Source organism: Onychomys torridus, chromosome 7, assembly GCF_903995425.1.
Source record: "Onychomys torridus chromosome 7, mOncTor1.1, whole genome shotgun sequence".
Classification (NCBI taxonomy): domain Eukaryota; kingdom Metazoa; phylum Chordata; class Mammalia; order Rodentia; family Cricetidae; genus Onychomys; species Onychomys torridus.
The window spans coordinates 102,468,510-102,486,521 of NC_050449.1; the positions used below are offsets into that span (position 1 = coordinate 102,468,510).

The following is an 18,012-nucleotide window of genomic DNA, read 5'->3' on the forward strand; positions in this document are numbered from 1 at the left end:
CAATGCAGGGTTTCTCTGTAGCCCTGGCTGTCCTGAAAGTCTGTAGGCCAGGCTGGCCTGACTCACAGAGATCGGCCTGCCTCTGCCCTCCAAGTGCTGGGATTAAATGCCACCACTGCCTGGCTATACACTAGTTTTTTGATACATTTAACTCCTTGAATATTCTCAACCATCCATAATATAAATATTGTTAACTTCATTTTTTAATTCTGGAAGTTTAAGCTCAGTCAAGTTGCTTTCCTAAATAAATTCCATGTCAGTAAGTGACAGAGGCAAGGTCTGCGCCTAGGTCTAATCACATTTCTGATGTTTGGGCCCCTACAACACTGTTTTATTATGGCTTTTTGCTATGTGGTATTTCAACAGCAGTTTATAGCCAACTGGCTTAAAGATGTGACATGTAGATAAGCATGGTGGGCATATATTTAACCAAGCCTAGCGTGCAGGAAGGAGGGTGAGGTGAGAAGGTTATGAGTTCCAGGCTAATTTGAGCTACATAGCTTAAAAGAGTGACCAGTATTATAAGTGTTCCTGTTGTTTGTCTTTCAGATAAAGACAGATCAAAACATTTTAAGAGAGTGATGCACTAAAGTGTAGTTAGGCCATTTTTGCCCTTAAAGTAGTAGATTTACAGAAGCATACTGCAAATGGAAAAATGGAAAACCTGTTCAGAAAACGAGATGGGGACCAACAATTTAACTGTGGCTAAAAGAGCAGTCTATCCCAGCAACTTCTGAGGTCTGATAGAAATAATAAGACTCGCAGACTGGTGGTGGTGGTGCATGCCTGTAATCCCAGCACTTGGGAGGCAGAGGCAGGTGGATTTCTGTGAGTTCAAGGCCAGCCTAGTCTACAGAGCAAGTTCTAGGACAGGCTCCAAAGCTACAGAGAAACCCTGTTTGGGGGGGGGGGGGACCAAATAATAAGACTCTGTTAGATTGTTCTTAATCATAGTTATAATGTTTGCTTTGGTCCTCAAAATGTTTTGTTTTCCTGGGCAGTGGTGACGCACACCTTTAATCCCAGTACTCGGGAGGCAGAGGCAGGTGGATTTCTGTGAGTTTGAGGCCAGTCTGGGCTACAGAGGGAGTTAGTTCCAGGACAGGCTCCAAAGCTACACAGAGAAGGAGAAGTCTCGGGGGGAAAAAAAAAGAAGTTTTGTTTTGTTTTGTTTTGTTTCTGGCAAGCCTGGAACACACTATATAGAGCAGACTGGCCCCAGACTAATAGAAATCTAACTATGCTCTGACTCGTCCTCATTGCTTGAACAGGATCTGGAGAGATGGCTTAGGGATTAAAGAGTGCACATTATTCTTCAGAAGACCTAAGTTTGGTTTGAAGCATCCACATTGGGTCTCTGCAGGCACCTACACGTACATCACACACACACACACACACACACACACACACACACACACACACACACACACAGAGGGAGGCAGGCTGGTAAAATGGTTCAGTGGTTAAGAGCACTTCTTACTTTTGGGAGAACCTCAATTCAATTCTCAGCACCAACATAAGTGGCTTATCACCATCTGTTCCTCCAGTTCCAGGGCGTCTGAAGCCCTTTTCTCACTTTCCATGGATATCTAGCATGCATATGGTGCACATACATACATTCAGGCAAAGCATTCATACACCTTAAATACATAAATCTAAAAGAAATCATAGTAAAATTTCAGAGCAAACTGAAAAGGATGCAGGTTCCTTATCCTTGAGATTCTCTGTAGGCAGTTAGACTTGATTTGATAGGATACTAACCCGTAATTCTATTTTTATTATTATTATGTTTGTTTGTTTGTTTGTTGAGACAGAGTTTGTTTGTATAGCCCTGACTGTTCTGGAACTCACGCTGTAGACCAAGTTGTTTTGTTTCTTTTGGTTTTTCTTTTCCCCCTCCCGCCATCCTTAATTTCTAACCCTACCTTACCTGACCCTCATTTGAACATTGTCCTGTGCCTGGTGTTGGTTAGACTGACCCTTTTTGTCAGCTCTCTTCTGTCTTCCCATGCTCTAATTCCCTAATACCACATCATCAGAACTGGGCTGCAGCAACGCTGTTTTCTGATCTTTACTCAGATAAAGAAGTAAGCATACATGGACCCAGTGATCTTCCCAAGGACACACTGTGCCTTAGGAACCAGACTCAGGCTACAAGCTCAGGCTCCTCACTCAGATTTGACTCATAGCTACTCACCTGCAAGAATGCTGTCCTATTTCACTGCTCTGGGTAAATGCTAACCAAGAAAATGGCTAAACATAACTTTTAGCTTCTGGTTCATATGTCTATTAAATCTTAGCAAGTAAAAATAGGTTGTGGTAAGAAACATCCTTTGAGGTTATCACTTTCAGTGGAGTGATGTAGACTGACTCCCATCTCCTAATCCTACCTGGCCACTTGCTCTGGAGGTCTTTCTTGTGTCGCTTTTGTTTTGTGGTCTCTGTCTGTGGATAAGTCTGTTCTAGAACTCACTGTGCAGCTTGTGCTAGCCTCAAACTCCTAACAGCCTTCCAAGTGTGCTGATGAGCATCAAACACCTCGCCCAAACTATCTGGATTACTTGACTTAGAACCATTTATTTTCATGTTATTCACTGCAGAGTCCATAGTGTCTTCTATTTTCTCTGCATGCTTACAAAACCCTATGGAGCCATCACTGACCTGCAGCTCTTACTTCCACTTTCCCATTTCCAGCCAGTTACAGAGGCTAAGATTTCTGAAAAGCGGACTTCACCTTCAAAGCCTGCATCTACCCCAACCCTCAGACCTGGACCTAAAACCACCCCAACTGTCCCCAAAGCCACATCTCCCTCAACTCTTGTTTCCACTGGGCCAAGCAGTAGAAGTCCTTCCACACCTCTGCCTAAGAGGCCCGTCTGTGAGTATTACATGGTCTTCCTCCCATGGGAACCAATGGGAAGAGAATAGGCCTTTCCCTTTGCTTCTGGCTGTAGACTAACAGTATAGTTATTTGTGTATGCAACCTTGTACAGTGGTAGCCAGGCAGGCCCTGGGTTTTGTAAGCCCTCACCACTGAGTGAGCTTAGCAGCTGTGTGTATCAGAAAAATCTTGAGCAAAGGTGATGCTTATGAATTCTCAGATGAGTTAGTTACTCCTTTGTTAGTGACTCCATAGATTCCATCACTATCACCCAGCCCCATGATAAAACACTTCCAGTGTGTGCGAGGCCCTAGTTTTAGTCTCTTCCATGCAAAAAAGAGACAAGTAATTTAATTTCACATTCATATTTGATAAGCTACTTTACATAAGTCATTATTGAGACTGATGAAAATGAGATGCAATGCTGGCCTTGTATACCGTGAGCACACAGTTTTTATGTAGGCATTCAAATCAAATCAAAGTAGGCATTCTGTAATTGTCAAATGAATGATGAATCTCAGCAAGTCATCTCGTTAAGTATACTACTTTGTTTGTGCAGCTACTAAAACAGAGGGAAAACCCGCTGATGTCAAAAGGATGACTGCCAAGTCTGCACCAGGTAATACCCAGTTTACCTAATGCCTTACAGAGCTCAGTGAGCCTGCCCTCCCTCCCTTTTCCCATGAACTCCTGCTACTTCTCATTTCTTTGCAGCTGACTTGAGTCGCTCAAAGACCACCTCTACCAGTTCTGTGAAGAGAAACACCACTCCCACTGGGGCAGCACCCCCAGGAGGGACGACTTCCGCTCGAGTCAAGCCCACATCAGTACCTTCCCGGCCTTCTGTGGCTGTTTCTGTGGACAAGAAACCCACCTCGGCTAAGCCTAGTTCCTCTGCTCCCAGGCTGAGCCGCCTGACCACCACTGCCTCTGCCCCTGATCTGAAGAATGTTCGCTCCAAGATTGGCTCTACAGAAAATATCAAACACCAGCCTGGAGGAGGCCGGGTGAGTCCAGGAGCTTAGGGATCTTAGCATGCTGGCTTCTGCTTCTCTTCTGCCACGTCCAGCCACCAAAGAGGGTTTTTAGGACCTTGCATTCAGGACCAGGGATTCCAGTTGGGCTTCTGGCACTGCAGTATCAGGAAGGTCCAGGCTCAGGTCTGTTCTCTCTTTTCTCTCCCCATAGCGATACAAGAGCCACTGTTCAGTATGTTTGGGTGGAAAGAGTCTTCTATTTTACAAAAATTCTAGAAAGTTGATGTAGTGGTTCCTGCCTATAATGTGAACACTTGGGAGAGAGAGCACAGAAACTATGAGGGTAAGAGACACGGGACATGAACCCAGTTCTTTATGGCTCTTAACAGACACACTTATTCCTCCATCCCATAATATGGGAGGAGTCTGTCTGAAAGAAAACTGGGGTGCCCTCTAGTGTCCAAGAGAAGCTGTGCTGTGAAATGAACCATATATGGGGCTGGAGAGATGGCTCAGTGGTTAAGAGCACTGACTGCTCTTCCAAAGGACTTGGTTCAGGTCCCAGCACCCACAGGGCAGCTCACATCTGGGCACCTGCCACCCATGGCAAAACACCAATGCACATCAGATAGATAGATAGATAGATAGATAGATAGATAGATAGATAGATAGATTAGAAAGAGAGAGAAGAGGAAAGAACCATACACAGTACTTCACATTAAGAAAGTTCTGAGCCGGGCGGTGGTGGCGCATGCCTGTAATCCCAGCACTCAGGAGGCAGAACCAGGCCAGCCTGGTCTCCAAAGTGAGTTCCAGGAAAGGCGCAAAGCTACACAGAGAAACCCTGTCTCGGAAAAAAAACCAAAAAAAGGTGGGGGGCGTTGGAGATTTAGCTCAGTGGTAGAGCACTTGCCTAGCAAGTGCAAGGCCCTGGGTTTGATCCTTAGCTCAGGGAGAGAGAGAGAGAGAGAGAGAGAGAGAGAGAGAGAGAGAGAGAGAGAAAAGAAGAAGAAGAAGAAGAAGAAGAAGAAGAAGAAGAAGAAGAAGAAGAAGAAGAAAGGGAGAGAGAGAGAGAGAGAGAGAGAGAGAGAGAGAGAAAGAAAGAAAGAAAGAAAGAAAGAAAGAAAAAGAAAGAAGTTCTGAAGTTGGGTGTGGTGGCCCAACTTTAATTGCAGCAGAGGAAGGCAGAGGGTCTCTGTGTATTTGAGGCCAGTCTGGTCTACAGAGTGTGTTCTAGGACTATATAGAAAAACTTTGCCCTTTTTGGGAGAGTGGGAGGAGGCAGGATGACAAAGAACATTCTGGGGCCAACAAGATAACTGGGATAAAAGTACTGGCCACCAAACTGAAATCCTGTGATGGGGGAGAAAAATGACTCCTACAGATTTTCTTCTAACCTCCACATATGTGCTGTAGCAAAAGTGTGTATATGCACATGTGCACATACACAATAAGTAACTTTTTAAAACAGAATATCCTATTTGCATGATCACAGATTGATGCCTTAAAGTGTTGGGAACTCAGAATGTGGAAGAATTGGTAGTCAAGTTCCCTGAGACTGTCTTTATCCCTGGAGTAGTTACAGTCTCAGATACGTCTTTTGCTAGCACTTGAACTATTCTGTCAACATCCAAAGTGAGAATACTTAAATTTCATTAGTCCAAAGCTCTTAGAATTGAGTAGGGGACCTGGGGAGATGACTCAGTGGTTAAGAACCCAGGCTTAGTTCCCAGACCCTACTTCTGTGGCTCACAACCATTTGTATGTGACTCCAGTTCCAGCAAGCCCAGTATCCTCTTCTGGTCTCTGTGGGCACCAGGCATGCACATGGTGTGTGTATGCAAAACACTCATACACATAAAATTAAAAAGATACATCGAATAGGAACAATTACACAGCATAGTCGTTGTTCATTTGGATGACAAACTAGGATCATTCTGGGATGAGGGCTTCAGGGTTTCTTTTGGTAAACAGTGGTTGCCATGGATAACCAGCCCAGTATCTGGACTGAGCCACAGATGACCCTTCTGCCTAGCTATGATCTTCTTACTTTTTCTTCCTGTAAAAGCTTAAGAGGTTCTAAATAACTTGGGCTAGTGATTGGGTTGTCTATTGTCTGTGTGGACACCATGATTTAAAATGACATGCTCACAAAAAAACACCGATTTGATCTTCTTAGCCTTCAAGCCTTTCCTCCATAGATGTTTGATCTCCTCTTGTTACAGCTCTGGCCTGTGGTTCCTCTTCCTGTGCCCTGGCTCAGGGGTCCCTGAGGATCTAGCCTAGGTGTGTGCTATCCTAGGGACAAGGGTGACCTGCTTCTTTCTGCCTGGCATCCTGGCCGTGGTTTTTTGTTTTGTTTTCCTCTGACCTTCCTCTTTCCTTGGCGTTTGGACTCTCATCTTTGTTTGAAATTTGCACCCATCCCCTTTATCTCCATCCAGGCCAAAATAGAGACAAAAACAGAGGCAGCTGCCCCAGCTGGAAAGCCTGGACCTAATGCAGTCACTAAAGCAGCTGGCTCCATTGGGAGTGCACAGAGACCGTCTGCTGGGAAAGTGAGTTTTGTTTAGGTTTCCCTCCTTGAAGTAAAGTGGTGACATCCTTCTTCTGGCCTGAGTCATTCTCCCTTCTGTTCTACTTTGCTCCTGTTCTTAACTGGTTCCTGCTTCTTCCTGTGTTCCTTCCTCTAGTTAATGACTCAGCCATTAGTTTTTATATCATTCCCAAAAGCTAACCAAGTTGTGAGCTCATACCACATTTGGGGCTACTTATTCAACCTGATGAAGGGAACTTGCAAACTGTCAGTCACTTCCTTAACATTTGAAACTCACTTAGTATGCATACAAATCCATCATGCCCAGTCTCTTCCTCAGAAGACAAGGCAGCGGCAGTACCCAGAGCCCTGCCACCCACGTCTTCTGACCTTACAAAGGTGCCACTAGCTCCCGGGCTGTTCCCCGCCACACACACCTTGGAGATGCCTTTTAAAGCCAATGCTTTGTGCACTACTACTGAGCTATATCATATGATCCCCCCCCCCCCCCATTCATCTCTTGGTGGTATATTAGGATTCTCATCAATGGGGAAAAACCACCTTGTAGGGAATACAGTGTTTGCTGAAGGGCATTGGGAAACTGAAACTCCAGCTTTGTTGTGAATTTCACACACTGAAAAATAGGCTCCTGCTGTAGCAGGCAGGTGGGTTGCCTGGACTCTGGCCCTTAGGGACCAAGGTCAGTAGTTTTTCAACCCTAGGAACTGCTGTGATGGGGTTAATGAGATAATGAAAGCTGCATTGTGACTTCTGGTGGGTCATCACTGAAACACATGGAGTCACATGGTTTAGACAGCCCACTGTAGTTTACTGACAGCAATGCACTGTTAAAGTCATGAAGGAAGTTGGAAAATGAATGAAAAGAACATGGTAAGGTGTCTGGTCTGAATTAGAGTTCCTTAGGGTGTTCTCTGTGTTCTACAGGCAGCACAGCATATTTCATTTGCAAAGATCCTCTAGTTCTAAGGAGAGGGAGGGATGGAAGAAAGGACCTGGAAGTATTTATTCTTGAGAGCCAAAGAAGAACTCTGTATGCTGCTCAGTTCCAGGCTAGGGTATTGCAGTATGGCATGGTTCTGCTCTCCTGAATTGTCCATCACTGGAGCACCATTTTGGTCTGTTCTGTTTGTACATGCAACTCACTGGGCATAGGATTATACACTAGAGGATTCAAAGGATTGTAAAGCCAGCTATGTTGGCTATAATCCCAGCAGTGTTGTGAGTGAGACAGGAGAACTAGGAATTTGAGGCCTGCTTGGGGTACATAGCAAGTCCCAGGTCTGCTTATCTACATAGTGAGACCCTATTTCTTCTCCTCCTCCTCCTTCCTTCCTTCCTTCCTTCCTTCCATTTTTTGCTTTGTTTTGTTTTGTTGTTGTTTGAGACAGGGTTTCTCTATGCAGTCTTGGCTGTCTTGGAACTTGCTGTGTAGACCAGGCTGGCCTTGAACTCAAAGAGATTTGTTTTCCTCTGCCTCCCGAGTGCTGGGATTAAAGACGTGCGCCACCACCACCTGGCCGTAAGACCCTATTTCAAGCAAACAAATGAAATGAAGTCCCTCCATGGTTATCACATCGTGTTCTTAAAAGCCTGAAACAGATGGGTGAAGTGTGCCAGCTACTGAATCTGTGGTGTGTGCTGCTCCTGGTAGCAGGTTCAAGATTCTGTGACCATTTGCCTTTTTATATAAACAGTGTCTTCCTTCCTGTTGTTATCAGATCTGTGCTATTAGCCAGTTGACAAAAGCAATTCTTAGAGCACTTAGGCAGCTTTTGTTTCCAGGGCTGCCTGAGTCTGGCTGCAAGTTCCAAGACCCAGATGGGAACTGGTCCAGAGCATCAGTATCTACTCTTCAGAGAAGGGTCTAGACAATAAGTTGGGCCAGTATTTGAGTGGGCATCAGGGGCCTGTTTGAGTCTTAGAAACTCCAGCCCAGCCCCCAGAGCAGTGAGGACAGCCACAACCCTGTACAGCTTCTGTTGTCGCCTTCTTTACTCACTCCCTTTCTTGCTTTCATCCATTTTCCTTTGTTTGCCAACCATGTTCTAACGAAAGTGTGGACAGAGGTCTAAGGACGCTCTTGTTGGTATTGTGATCATATGTGGACCTGCTCTGTGTAAGTTCTAACTAGCCCTCTCCCTTTGTGTTTTTTGTTTTTGTTTTTCTCTCTGTTCTCTAACACTCCAGGTCCAGATAGTCTCCAAAAAAGTGAGCTACAGCCATATTCAATCCAAGTGTGGTTCCAAGGACAATATTAAGCATGTCCCTGGAGGTGGCAATGTAAGTATAAGCTCTGGTCAGTTAGTGTATGAGGCATAGACTCTGGGAAACCCCGGCAAGAGGGCTCCCTTCCCTCATGTGACAGCATCTCAATGGTCTGGATTGGGCTCCTGCCATGTGATGGGAGCTGGAGGCCTGTATATATTTTGGAGGTGTCCTAATGATCCATGGCTAGAGATACTTGGGTGGTCTCATCTCACCACCATGTGTGGGAGGCTTTGTTTTTCTCTGCCTGAGCCAGAGACCTGATGAGAGCTGAAGATCCCATTGCTTGGGATGTACAGACTTGCCTATCTGCCTGGGCAGCCCCTGGGGGAATCCCTGCTCTGAGACACGTACCCATATCCTACCAAGGCCTGTGCTTGAATCTCTGACATTACGAAGTTATATTCACCAGCATTTCACCCTGCCACTCCTGCTCCTGTCTGTGTTCTTCCTTTATGTTCTCCCTCTTCTCTGCTCTCCTTCCATCTTCTCCTTTTAGCCCTTTTCTTTTGTCTGTTCCATCTAAACATCCTCCTCGTGACCACAGTGCTGTTCATGTTAGCTCTTTGCATGTGTTGGGGGATACTGGTGGTTACAGTGCGCAGGGAGGTTCAGGTCCAGGGAAACAGCTCCGAGGGGCATCATCCTTCAGTGGGTGTTACCTGCTTGTTCCTGTGGTGGTGCCTAGGCAGGTAGAAGTCTGCAGAGTACCACGGGCACATTCCTGGGCCTTGCCCTCACCTCACATTTGAGAGGAACTGGCCCATTTTGGTTTGTCTTCAGTCCACCATCCTGAATTGGGGTATTCCACTTTCCTTTCTCCTTCTTTCTCTCTGCACCCCTGCTTCCCCAGATTCTCAGGCCATTCTGCCCAGGTCTGCAACACACCCCTGAAGTTTTACATTGAGGAATGCAGCCAAGAGTGTTCCTTTTTCTAGTCAGCCCCTGCTTATACTTCCTAGTTAAAACTCAACAGTGTTTTGTTGTTATTGTTTCTGTGTTCAAGACGGGGTTTCTCTGTGTAGCCCTGGCTGTCTTTGAACCAGCTCTGTAGACCAGGCTGGCCTCAAACTCCCAGAGATCCACCTGCCTCTGCCTCTGCCTCCCAAGTGCTGGGATTAAAGGAGTGCACCACCACCAGGCCATACTTTTTTTTTTTTGAGATGGGTTCACAAACTTATAATTCTACTGTGTCCACCTCCTAGTACTAGAATCAAAGGCATAGTGCTCCCCAAATGCTCCCAAACTGCATACCCAGAGAACATTGGAAAGAAAAGGAAGTTGTGTGTTCATCTATCCTGTGTTTCAGCTGCTTTTGTAGCTCCTCCCATCTTAAGATTTTATGACAATTTGGGTTCTGTTTCACCCTTGTAAGGGGAAGAATAAGTGCTCCGACCTGTGAGCAGTTTATTTCAACAGCATGTATTGGTGTAGGTAGAACAGAGTAGAGTATTGGCCTATGACTGGATGTATCCTATGGTGTTCCTTAGGATAAGGGAGAGGTAAGGCCAAGCGGTGGTGGTGATGGTGGTGGTGGTGCACGACTTTAATTCCAGCCTGAAGGAGGCAGAGCCAGGCAGATCTCTGTGAGTTTGAGGCCATTCTGGTCTATAGAGTGAGAGAGATCCAGAACAGGCACCAAAACTACACAAGAGAAACCTTGTCTTCAAAAACAAAACAAAACAAAATAGATAAGTGGGGATGGAGAGATGGCTCAGTGCTTAAAAGAGCATTGACTGCTCTTCCAGAGGACCCAGGTTCAATTCTCAGCATAACTGTCTGTAATTCCAGTTCCAGAGAATCTGACACCCATGGCAAAAAACCAGTGTACATAAAAATTTTTAAAAATAAATAGATAAGAGTCTAATGGGGTGACACACTCCTGTAATCCCAGCACTTGATTTCAAGGACAGCCTGGTCTACATATTGAGTTCCATAACATCCAAGGCTACATAGAAAGACCCGGTCTTAATAATAAATGAATAAAATCAACAAACCAGAACTCACAGAGATCTGCCTGCCTCTGCCTCCCAAGTGCTGGGATTAAAGGTGTGTGCCACCATTCCCTGGCATTTTTCTTTAATCTTAGGATCCTTCTATACAAGTAACTCTTTTGTTTTAAGCTACTTGGTGGGGGGTGAATAACCTGCATATTCTGATCTAGCTAGCATCTTTGGGTGTGTGTGTGGTACACACACTCAAGCCACGCAGCACATGGGTAGAGATGAGAGGGCCTCTTTGATCAAGTTCTTCCGCCCTGAGAGAAAGTCTTTATCTGAAGAGCTCAATTAAGGTCCTTACACTGTATGGCAAGCACTTTACCCATAGAGATACCCCCCCAGTCCCTGTTGTATGGAATATTAATTTTGCTGTTTGTAGCCTATGTTTTCATTTAGTATTCCTTTCTCCTGCAGTTGTGGCTTTTTTTTTTTTTTTTTTTTTTTTTTAACTAATTTAAGTTTACATTTTTCTCCCACATTTCAGCATGACTCCCAGTTCATGGCTTTTCCGCATCAGCCACTAGTCATGTTTCTGGTGTCAGAAGAGTATGTCTTCATGAGACTTCCAGCATCCTTTAGTTTGGGGCTGGAATATGTCGTTGAATCAGAACTTTTTCTCACCAGCTTTCCTTTCTTTGAGGCCTAGTTAGGAGATAATAAAGGGAGGCCTCAAGTGTAACTTCACATCATTTTGAAAAGTATCCAGTCCCAGACTGACTAAGTGGTTTCTGTTAATTTCCCACAGGCGATCTCAGGGATATTCACCCTTGCTTCGGTATACATTGGTGGGCTAATTAAATAACGGCCAGATTTTTAGTTGAGGGCATGCACTTCTGAGGTTACCAGAACACAGAATCCTGAAGCAGGAGAATTGCCTTAGACCAGATGTTCACGGCGCAGTCTATGTTAGTGTGAGAACTATCTTTCAAAGAAGAAACATAACATATAGCCTTGGATGGCCTGGAATTCATGGAGCTCCAGCTACATCTGCCTTCTGAAGTGCTGGGATTAGAGGCCAACGTGTGCTAGTACAACCTTCATGGTGTACATGATCTTGTCAGGCAATTCATTCTGTTGATTATTTTCTAAACAAACACAGTATCTGTAAATGAAAGCCTATGGAAAGCCTGAAGGAAGCAAGAAAGCAAATTGTGCATGGTAGGACAGACTGTTGGGCACAGAGACTCTAGAGGCACACAGGACTGTGCCTCCAGTACTGACTGCTCAAAAGGAACAAGTGTTCTTGGTAAAGGGGGTCTTCTGTGGCTAAGAAGTGGTTATCTGATTGTCTGTACTCACATGACATCTCACAACTATACAACTCTAGTTTAGGAGCTCTCAAACTCCTTCTTCTGGCCTTTGTGAACACCAAATATGCACAAACATAACATGTAGGCAGAATATTCAAACACACAGATAAAAATACACCTTTTTAACATAAAATGTAAGAAAGATTTAATTGATAACTTTATTCTACATTTTGAAGATAATTCTTTTGTGGAGATAGGAAATAACCTAAGTGCTGAGTATTTGCTGAGGGGTAGATGTATGCCAAATAGTACAGATCATTTGTGGCCCTTGTGTGTATTTTTGTTTTCCTGGGAGACTGATTGTATCATGTAGTGAGTCCAAAGCCACACGTGTGGCTGTGCAGTTGATCTGGGGTGACATGCATTGAAAAGCACTGGAAGGAAACTCAGTGTTAGTTTTTGTTGTTGTTTTTTAAGATTTATTTATTTATTATGTACACAGAAGAGGGCACCAGATCTCATTACAGATGGTTGTGAGCCACCGTGTGAGTGCTGGGAATTGAACTCAAGACTTCTGGAAGAGCAGTCAGTGCTCTTAACCTGAGCCACCTCTTCAGCCCCTGGTCTAAGTTTCTATGGGCAAGAAGTTGATGGGTAAGGTTTGGAGACCAAATCAGAGGGGCATTTTAGGAGCGCCTTGATTTTGGTGTTTGTATCCTGCACAGAGGAGCAGCTCTGGAGAATGGAAAGGAAGACTTGGGACTGGGAGGTGGGTTCAGAGGGGAAGACAAGATCATAGATCATAGGCTCTTTTAAGCACTTTAGGATGTAGCCTTATCCTTGAACAGACCTGAGATGGGGGTAACCAAGGGAGCTCATGAAGTGGGGCTGGGCTCATCCATGATCTGTCTTCTCTCTGAGGATATTTGCTTTCTGTTCTTCTGCTTAGGTTCAGATCCAGAATAAGAAAGTGGACATCTCCAAGGTATCCTCAAAGTGTGGGTCCAAAGCTAATATCAAGCACAAGCCTGGTGAGTGTCTCTGCCTGTGGTGCTAAGACTCCCTGGGGTAGGTGGACCTTCAGAGGTTATTTTAGTGGCCTTCCGGCTGGGATGGTTTCATGACATCAAAACTCTTGAGCCAGAGCAAGGCAGTGGTGGCACACACCTTTAATCCCAGCACTTGGGAGGCAGAGGCAGGTGGCTCTCTGTGAGTCTCATCTATAGAGTTAGTTCCAGGACAGCCATGGCTACACAGAGAAACCCTTGTTGTCTTGAAAAACAACAACAACAACAACAACAACAAAAAAAAAAAAAAACAAAAAAAAAAAAACCCACTCTGAGTCAGTTCTTGAAAGAGTGCCCAGACCCAACTTAAGATCCCTGGAAAGCACATAAATGCCCTCTGGACATGGTAGCCAGATTGTAATTTCAGTGCTTGGAAGGTGTAGACATTATATCCCTAGACAAGCCATATTTGCGAGTTCTGGGTTCAATTGAGAGAGACCTTCAAACCCTCCTGACACTTAACCTTGGGCCTTTACGAGCATGTGAACCCACACACCTACCTGCACATACACACATGCCTATATGCAACACACACACGAAAAATAAAGAAGAAAAACTCTTGAGTTACCTCCCACCCCCTCAGTGCCTGATAGAAGCAGCACAGATTTCCAACCATGCCAGAGACAGCAGCTGGGTGCTGCCTTTCTGTTGAAGAGGGACAGTTTGTTGGGACCATTTTGACAGCTGTTTCCTGGTGACATTTCCATCTTGTCCCTGGTAAGCTTGTGTGCTGTGTGCCTAGCATTGTTGACCTGGGCCAGCCTCCTGAATGAGCATGCTGGGAGCTAGTGTTGAGGAAGTCAAGTGGTGGTTCAGACTCATGGCAAATCCAGTAACAAATGGAGCCCACAAGCAGAGACTCCTTGGTGCCCAGCCTTACAGGAGAAGAGAGCTCTTGGAATGCTGACTGAACCTGAGGATCTGGTAGCTGTACCAGTGGCATTTCCCTCTGGCAGCATCACTAACAGTGTCCCACTGAGGCCTCTCAGAAGAGCCTGAGCACTTGGCCTTGGCTCATGCTCTAGTTCCTAGCCCACAGCAGACAGTGGGTTGTCAGGTCTTACTCCAGAACCTGGCACACTGGCTCCAGAGCTGATGTCTCCTGAGATCAGCTCCTGGGCCAGTTAAAGTGAAGGCACAGAACCACCCCACCCCATCTCAGCAGGTTTGTTTTAGTCTTAGCTTTGCTGTGGCAGTTTCGACTTTTAGCCGTCCTCCTACTCCTCCTTCAAGTATTGGGATTGTGAGATCCAGTTTAGACTGTGTTCTCTAATGGGAGACCAAACCCTGTGGTCGCCAATTGTTTATCCCTCTCCCCTTTATCTGGAAAATCCGTTTATGAGATAGCTCTTGTCCTAATGGCACCGATGTTGCCAGGGCTATCCCTACAGTAGGGAGGAAACCTGGTAAGTTTGTCAGGAACTTGGGTAGGTGTGGGCTGAGTGCAGATGGACAGGGACGGAAGGATCAGAAGATGATGCCAGTGTACCCTTCTGGCAGTATGCTCTCAACCTTGTCCTTGTGTGCAAATATCCGTTACTTCTCCCCGAGCCCGAGAGCACTGGGCCCTGTCAGCCTTTTCTCCACTCCCACTTCTGCGCCTGCCCTTTCTATTTTATTGCTCCTTCTTTCCATGCTGGGGCTCACGCAGTCAGTGTCCAGCTCCTCCCCTGTCATTCACCAAGCATCAACTGTGCAGTCAAGACCTTGGCTGGAGCACTAAGGAGAACAGTGGTTGTAGATCAGCCTTCCCACTAAGGGAGGTATTACCACTGCCTCTTGTCCTCAGGACTACCCTGGAGCTGCTCAATGACCAGTTCCTTTGTCATTCCAGGAGGAGGAGATGTCAAGATTGAAAGTCAGAAGTTGAACTTCAAGGAGAAGGCCCAGGCCAAAGTTGGATCTCTCGATAACGTGGGCCACCTGCCTGCAGGAGGTGCCGTGAAGGTAGTGATTGGGTCACCAGTGCAAAGCTAGGGTGGTGTGGGGACAGTGCGGTTGCAATGGGGCTTAGCAGGCCTGTCACCGCCCCTCAGTTTCTTCAGAAGTCACATGTTCAGTCACCCCATCACTGTCTCCATGACCACATTAGTGCAGAGGAGGCAGAGCCCCAGCCACCCTGGTGGCAGTGTCTGCTCCTGAGAACTATGGCCTTCCTTATTGGTCACATCTCAGCCATTTTCTGATGGAACATGGTTGGGGCACAGGTGAGAAGGTAAGCTCGCATTCAGCACATAGTTCCTTGACTATCATTTTTACTCCAGAGACTAGTACTGCTGGTGGCCTGCCCTGCCCCAGACTCTGGAAAAGCGTCAGAGCAGAGACAGAGACAGACTTGCATATCTCACTTTGGCTGGGCCTCTCCTCTTTCCTCCCTCTCCTCTTTCCTCCCTCTCCTCCTTCCTCCCACCTCGTTCCACAGTACCGTGAGACCTTTTGTGTTCCATCTATCCCTCATTCAGTGTCGTGGGCAGGTGGGGAGACCTATGCAGGTGGGTAGTGGCTTACGGCTCCCAAACATGAAGCTGTTTCTGATACTCAGGAAGAGGCGTGGGGGGGGGGGGGGCAGGGCCATGGTCCCCTGCACCTTCTCTCCTGTCACTGAGTGCAGGCACTCTGCAGCCAGCCTTTCTTTTCATACTCTGCTTCCAGCCCCGGCTCCACCTCAGTTAACATTGTGGGGAACTTTGCTTTTAGAGTTTAACCTCCCAGACTTGAGGCATCATCCTTCAGTCTGTCTGAGTGGGACGTTACAGATTTGAGGTCTGGTTCATGGCCACAGCAGGAAGTGATTCACACCCCAAGATTCACACCCAGGCTTTTCTGTGCCAAGTTTTGTGTACTTCTTTTTCCACTTTACCTCCCAATCTGTTCCTTGTCTGTCTCCACTGTTGCCTGGTGGGCTTTCTGGGGCATAGTGGTCCAGCTCACTAAAAGCTCCCACTGTTGATGCTGAGTATCCTCCAATTGGGCTCTACAAGGCCCTGAAATCAATGTTCCTGGCTAACACCTCTCTGGATACCTTCTTCCTGCTTCCTCTGTATCCATGTGCCCATGAATGATGCCAAGCATAAAAGATGCTGTACAATGAGGGGACCTTACCATACAGATGAGCAGCCAGGGTGCCTACTTAGTTACCAAGGGCCCTCTAAGCATCAGCTGTGGTCTGGCAGGGGCCACCCCTATTTCCCAGCCAGGCCGAGTCCACTCTTGTGTGCTCTTCAGAGTTACTGTTGCTTGTTGTTGTCTTAGCCATGGTTTCTCTGGTATCAACTATAGTGAGACTCACCCCGACCAGCTCCAGTCTTGAGTCAGTGGTGGGGAAGAGAGGGTAGACACCTGGTGTAGAGCCAGTGGTTGCTGGGGGTGTGGGTTGGGAAGGCTGTATATGAGACCTCACCACCATCACCCATCCCACTCCCTCCCCAACTGACCCTTCACTGTCTCCCCCACTGTTTCATTGTAGACTGAGGGCGGTGGCAATGAGGCCCCTCCGTGTCCGGGTCCCCCTGCTGGGGAGGAGCCGGCCATCCCTGAGGCTGCACTTGACGCTGGCGCCCCTACTTCAGCCAGTGTCCTCAGTGGCCACACCACCCTGTCAGGGGGTGGTGACCAAAGGGAGCCCCAGACCTTGGACAGCCAGATCCAGGAGACAAGTAAGTGGCTGGGCTTGGCCTAAGGGCCAGCCAGGGGCCCTGTCACTGGCTGAAAATTGAAACTCCTTTGTTTTATGACTGGAGTATGGCCTAAATTTTAACAAGGTAACCTTTTATCTTCCAGGCATCTAATGATGACATTCTGGTCTCGTCTTCTATCTCCCCTATGTTCCCCTTCTTGTCTCCCCCTTGTTGCCCTCTCCGTCCCTCCTCACGTGTCACTGCAGATTGAGACCTACAGGCTGACGTTCCGGGCAAATGCCAGGGCCCGCACCGACCATGGGGCTGACATTGTCTCCCGGCCTCCCCACTTCCCTGGCTGCCCAAGCTTGGGGTCCCGGGCCCTGGGCTCCCTTTCCCGGGCTGTCTATTAGACTTGTAAGCTCCTGGGTGCTGGGCAGCCCGTTAGGCCTCTGTCCCTCCTGCCTAGCTTGCTCAAGGCAGCAGCCCCAGCTGCCTTCACCTCCTTGCACCCTCTTCTGGCCCAGCTCCAACTTTACCATCCCACCACTGCACCACTGCTCCATGGACAGAGTTGGGGGCAGGGGGAGTCTGATGGGATCTCTGTGGGATCTAGGGGTGGGGTGTTGGGATTCCAAGAAACTGACAAACCCTCTCTTCCCTGGTTCAACCTGGAGGGACTAGTAGACGTGAACTCCAGGTTGTGACCAGCACTGACTGAATCCCCTGGAACCGAAACCACTGCCTCTCCTCGACCCCGCAGAGGAAGCCACCCTGTAGGTGGTATCAGGCCCCCTTGCTGCCCTTCTTTGAGTTAATCAGGGGTCCGTTGCCCTTGTCCTCACTGCTTATTCCTGAATAGCTGCTGTCTCACTTTCTTCTTTATTGTTCTAGCCTTTTTTTCCCTCCCAATAACCTATGAACTGGTGGTTTAGTTTGCAGGTTAAAGCCATGTCTACAGAGTTCTCAGTAGGTGATGAAGGAAGCAAGGGGGAGGGCCTGAATCTCCACAGAGGAGAATGCCAGTTATTGGGAGCTGCCCTACTCTCGGCCACTTGGGGCCTAGTGGGAAGAAAAGTGGGAAGTAGGGCTGCTACCTAGTACACAAAGCAGTCGGACAGCTAGGGCGGGCCAGTGTGACTAGTTGTGCTGGCATTGTGTATGCTGCTTTCTTTTTTCTAACCAAGAGGCTGGTTTTGGCGCCTGTCTCCTTCCCTGGGAACTGGTGGTCAACGTGTGATACAAAGCCAGGGCTGGAGAAACAGAAATGATGGTCAGAATCCCTGACCTGCACTTGCAGGCCAAGGCACCCAAACCCTCATGTCCTGGGGAGCCTGAGAAATCCAGAACAGTGGGGAACCAGGTGTGGAAATTTCAAACTAAAATGCATGAGACCTG

At 47.1% G+C, this 18,012-nt stretch overlaps 1 protein-coding gene across 16 annotated transcripts in view; it reads left to right on the forward strand.

Annotated features, from left to right (window-relative positions):
• Map4 (microtubule associated protein 4) overlaps nucleotides 1-17,492 on the forward strand; it is a 145,070-nt gene extending 127,578 nt beyond the window's left edge. For 5 of the 16 annotated variants that reach the window (XM_036191947.1, XM_036191957.1, XM_036191949.1 and 2 more), the window contains 9 exons: nucleotides 2,695-2,878; nucleotides 3,441-3,500; nucleotides 3,596-3,888; nucleotides 6,303-6,416; nucleotides 8,603-8,695; nucleotides 12,880-12,961; nucleotides 14,832-14,944; nucleotides 16,464-16,653; nucleotides 16,778-16,948. In XM_036191947.1, coding sequence (XP_036047840.1) covers nucleotides 2,695-2,878; nucleotides 3,441-3,500; nucleotides 3,596-3,888; nucleotides 6,303-6,416; nucleotides 8,603-8,695; nucleotides 12,880-12,961; nucleotides 14,832-14,944; nucleotides 16,464-16,653; nucleotides 16,778-16,785 — 1,137 coding nt within the window. In that variant the 3' untranslated portion in view covers nucleotides 16,786-16,948. Of the gene's footprint in view, nucleotides 1-2,694; nucleotides 2,879-3,440; nucleotides 3,501-3,595; nucleotides 3,889-6,302; nucleotides 6,417-8,602; nucleotides 8,696-12,879; nucleotides 12,962-14,831; nucleotides 14,945-16,463; nucleotides 16,654-16,777 lie in introns of all 16 variants that reach the window. The other 11 variants (XM_036191952.1, XM_036191959.1, XM_036191954.1 and 8 more) reach the window with 5 other exon arrangements.
• The last annotated feature ends 520 nt before the right edge of the window (nucleotides 17,493-18,012 follow it).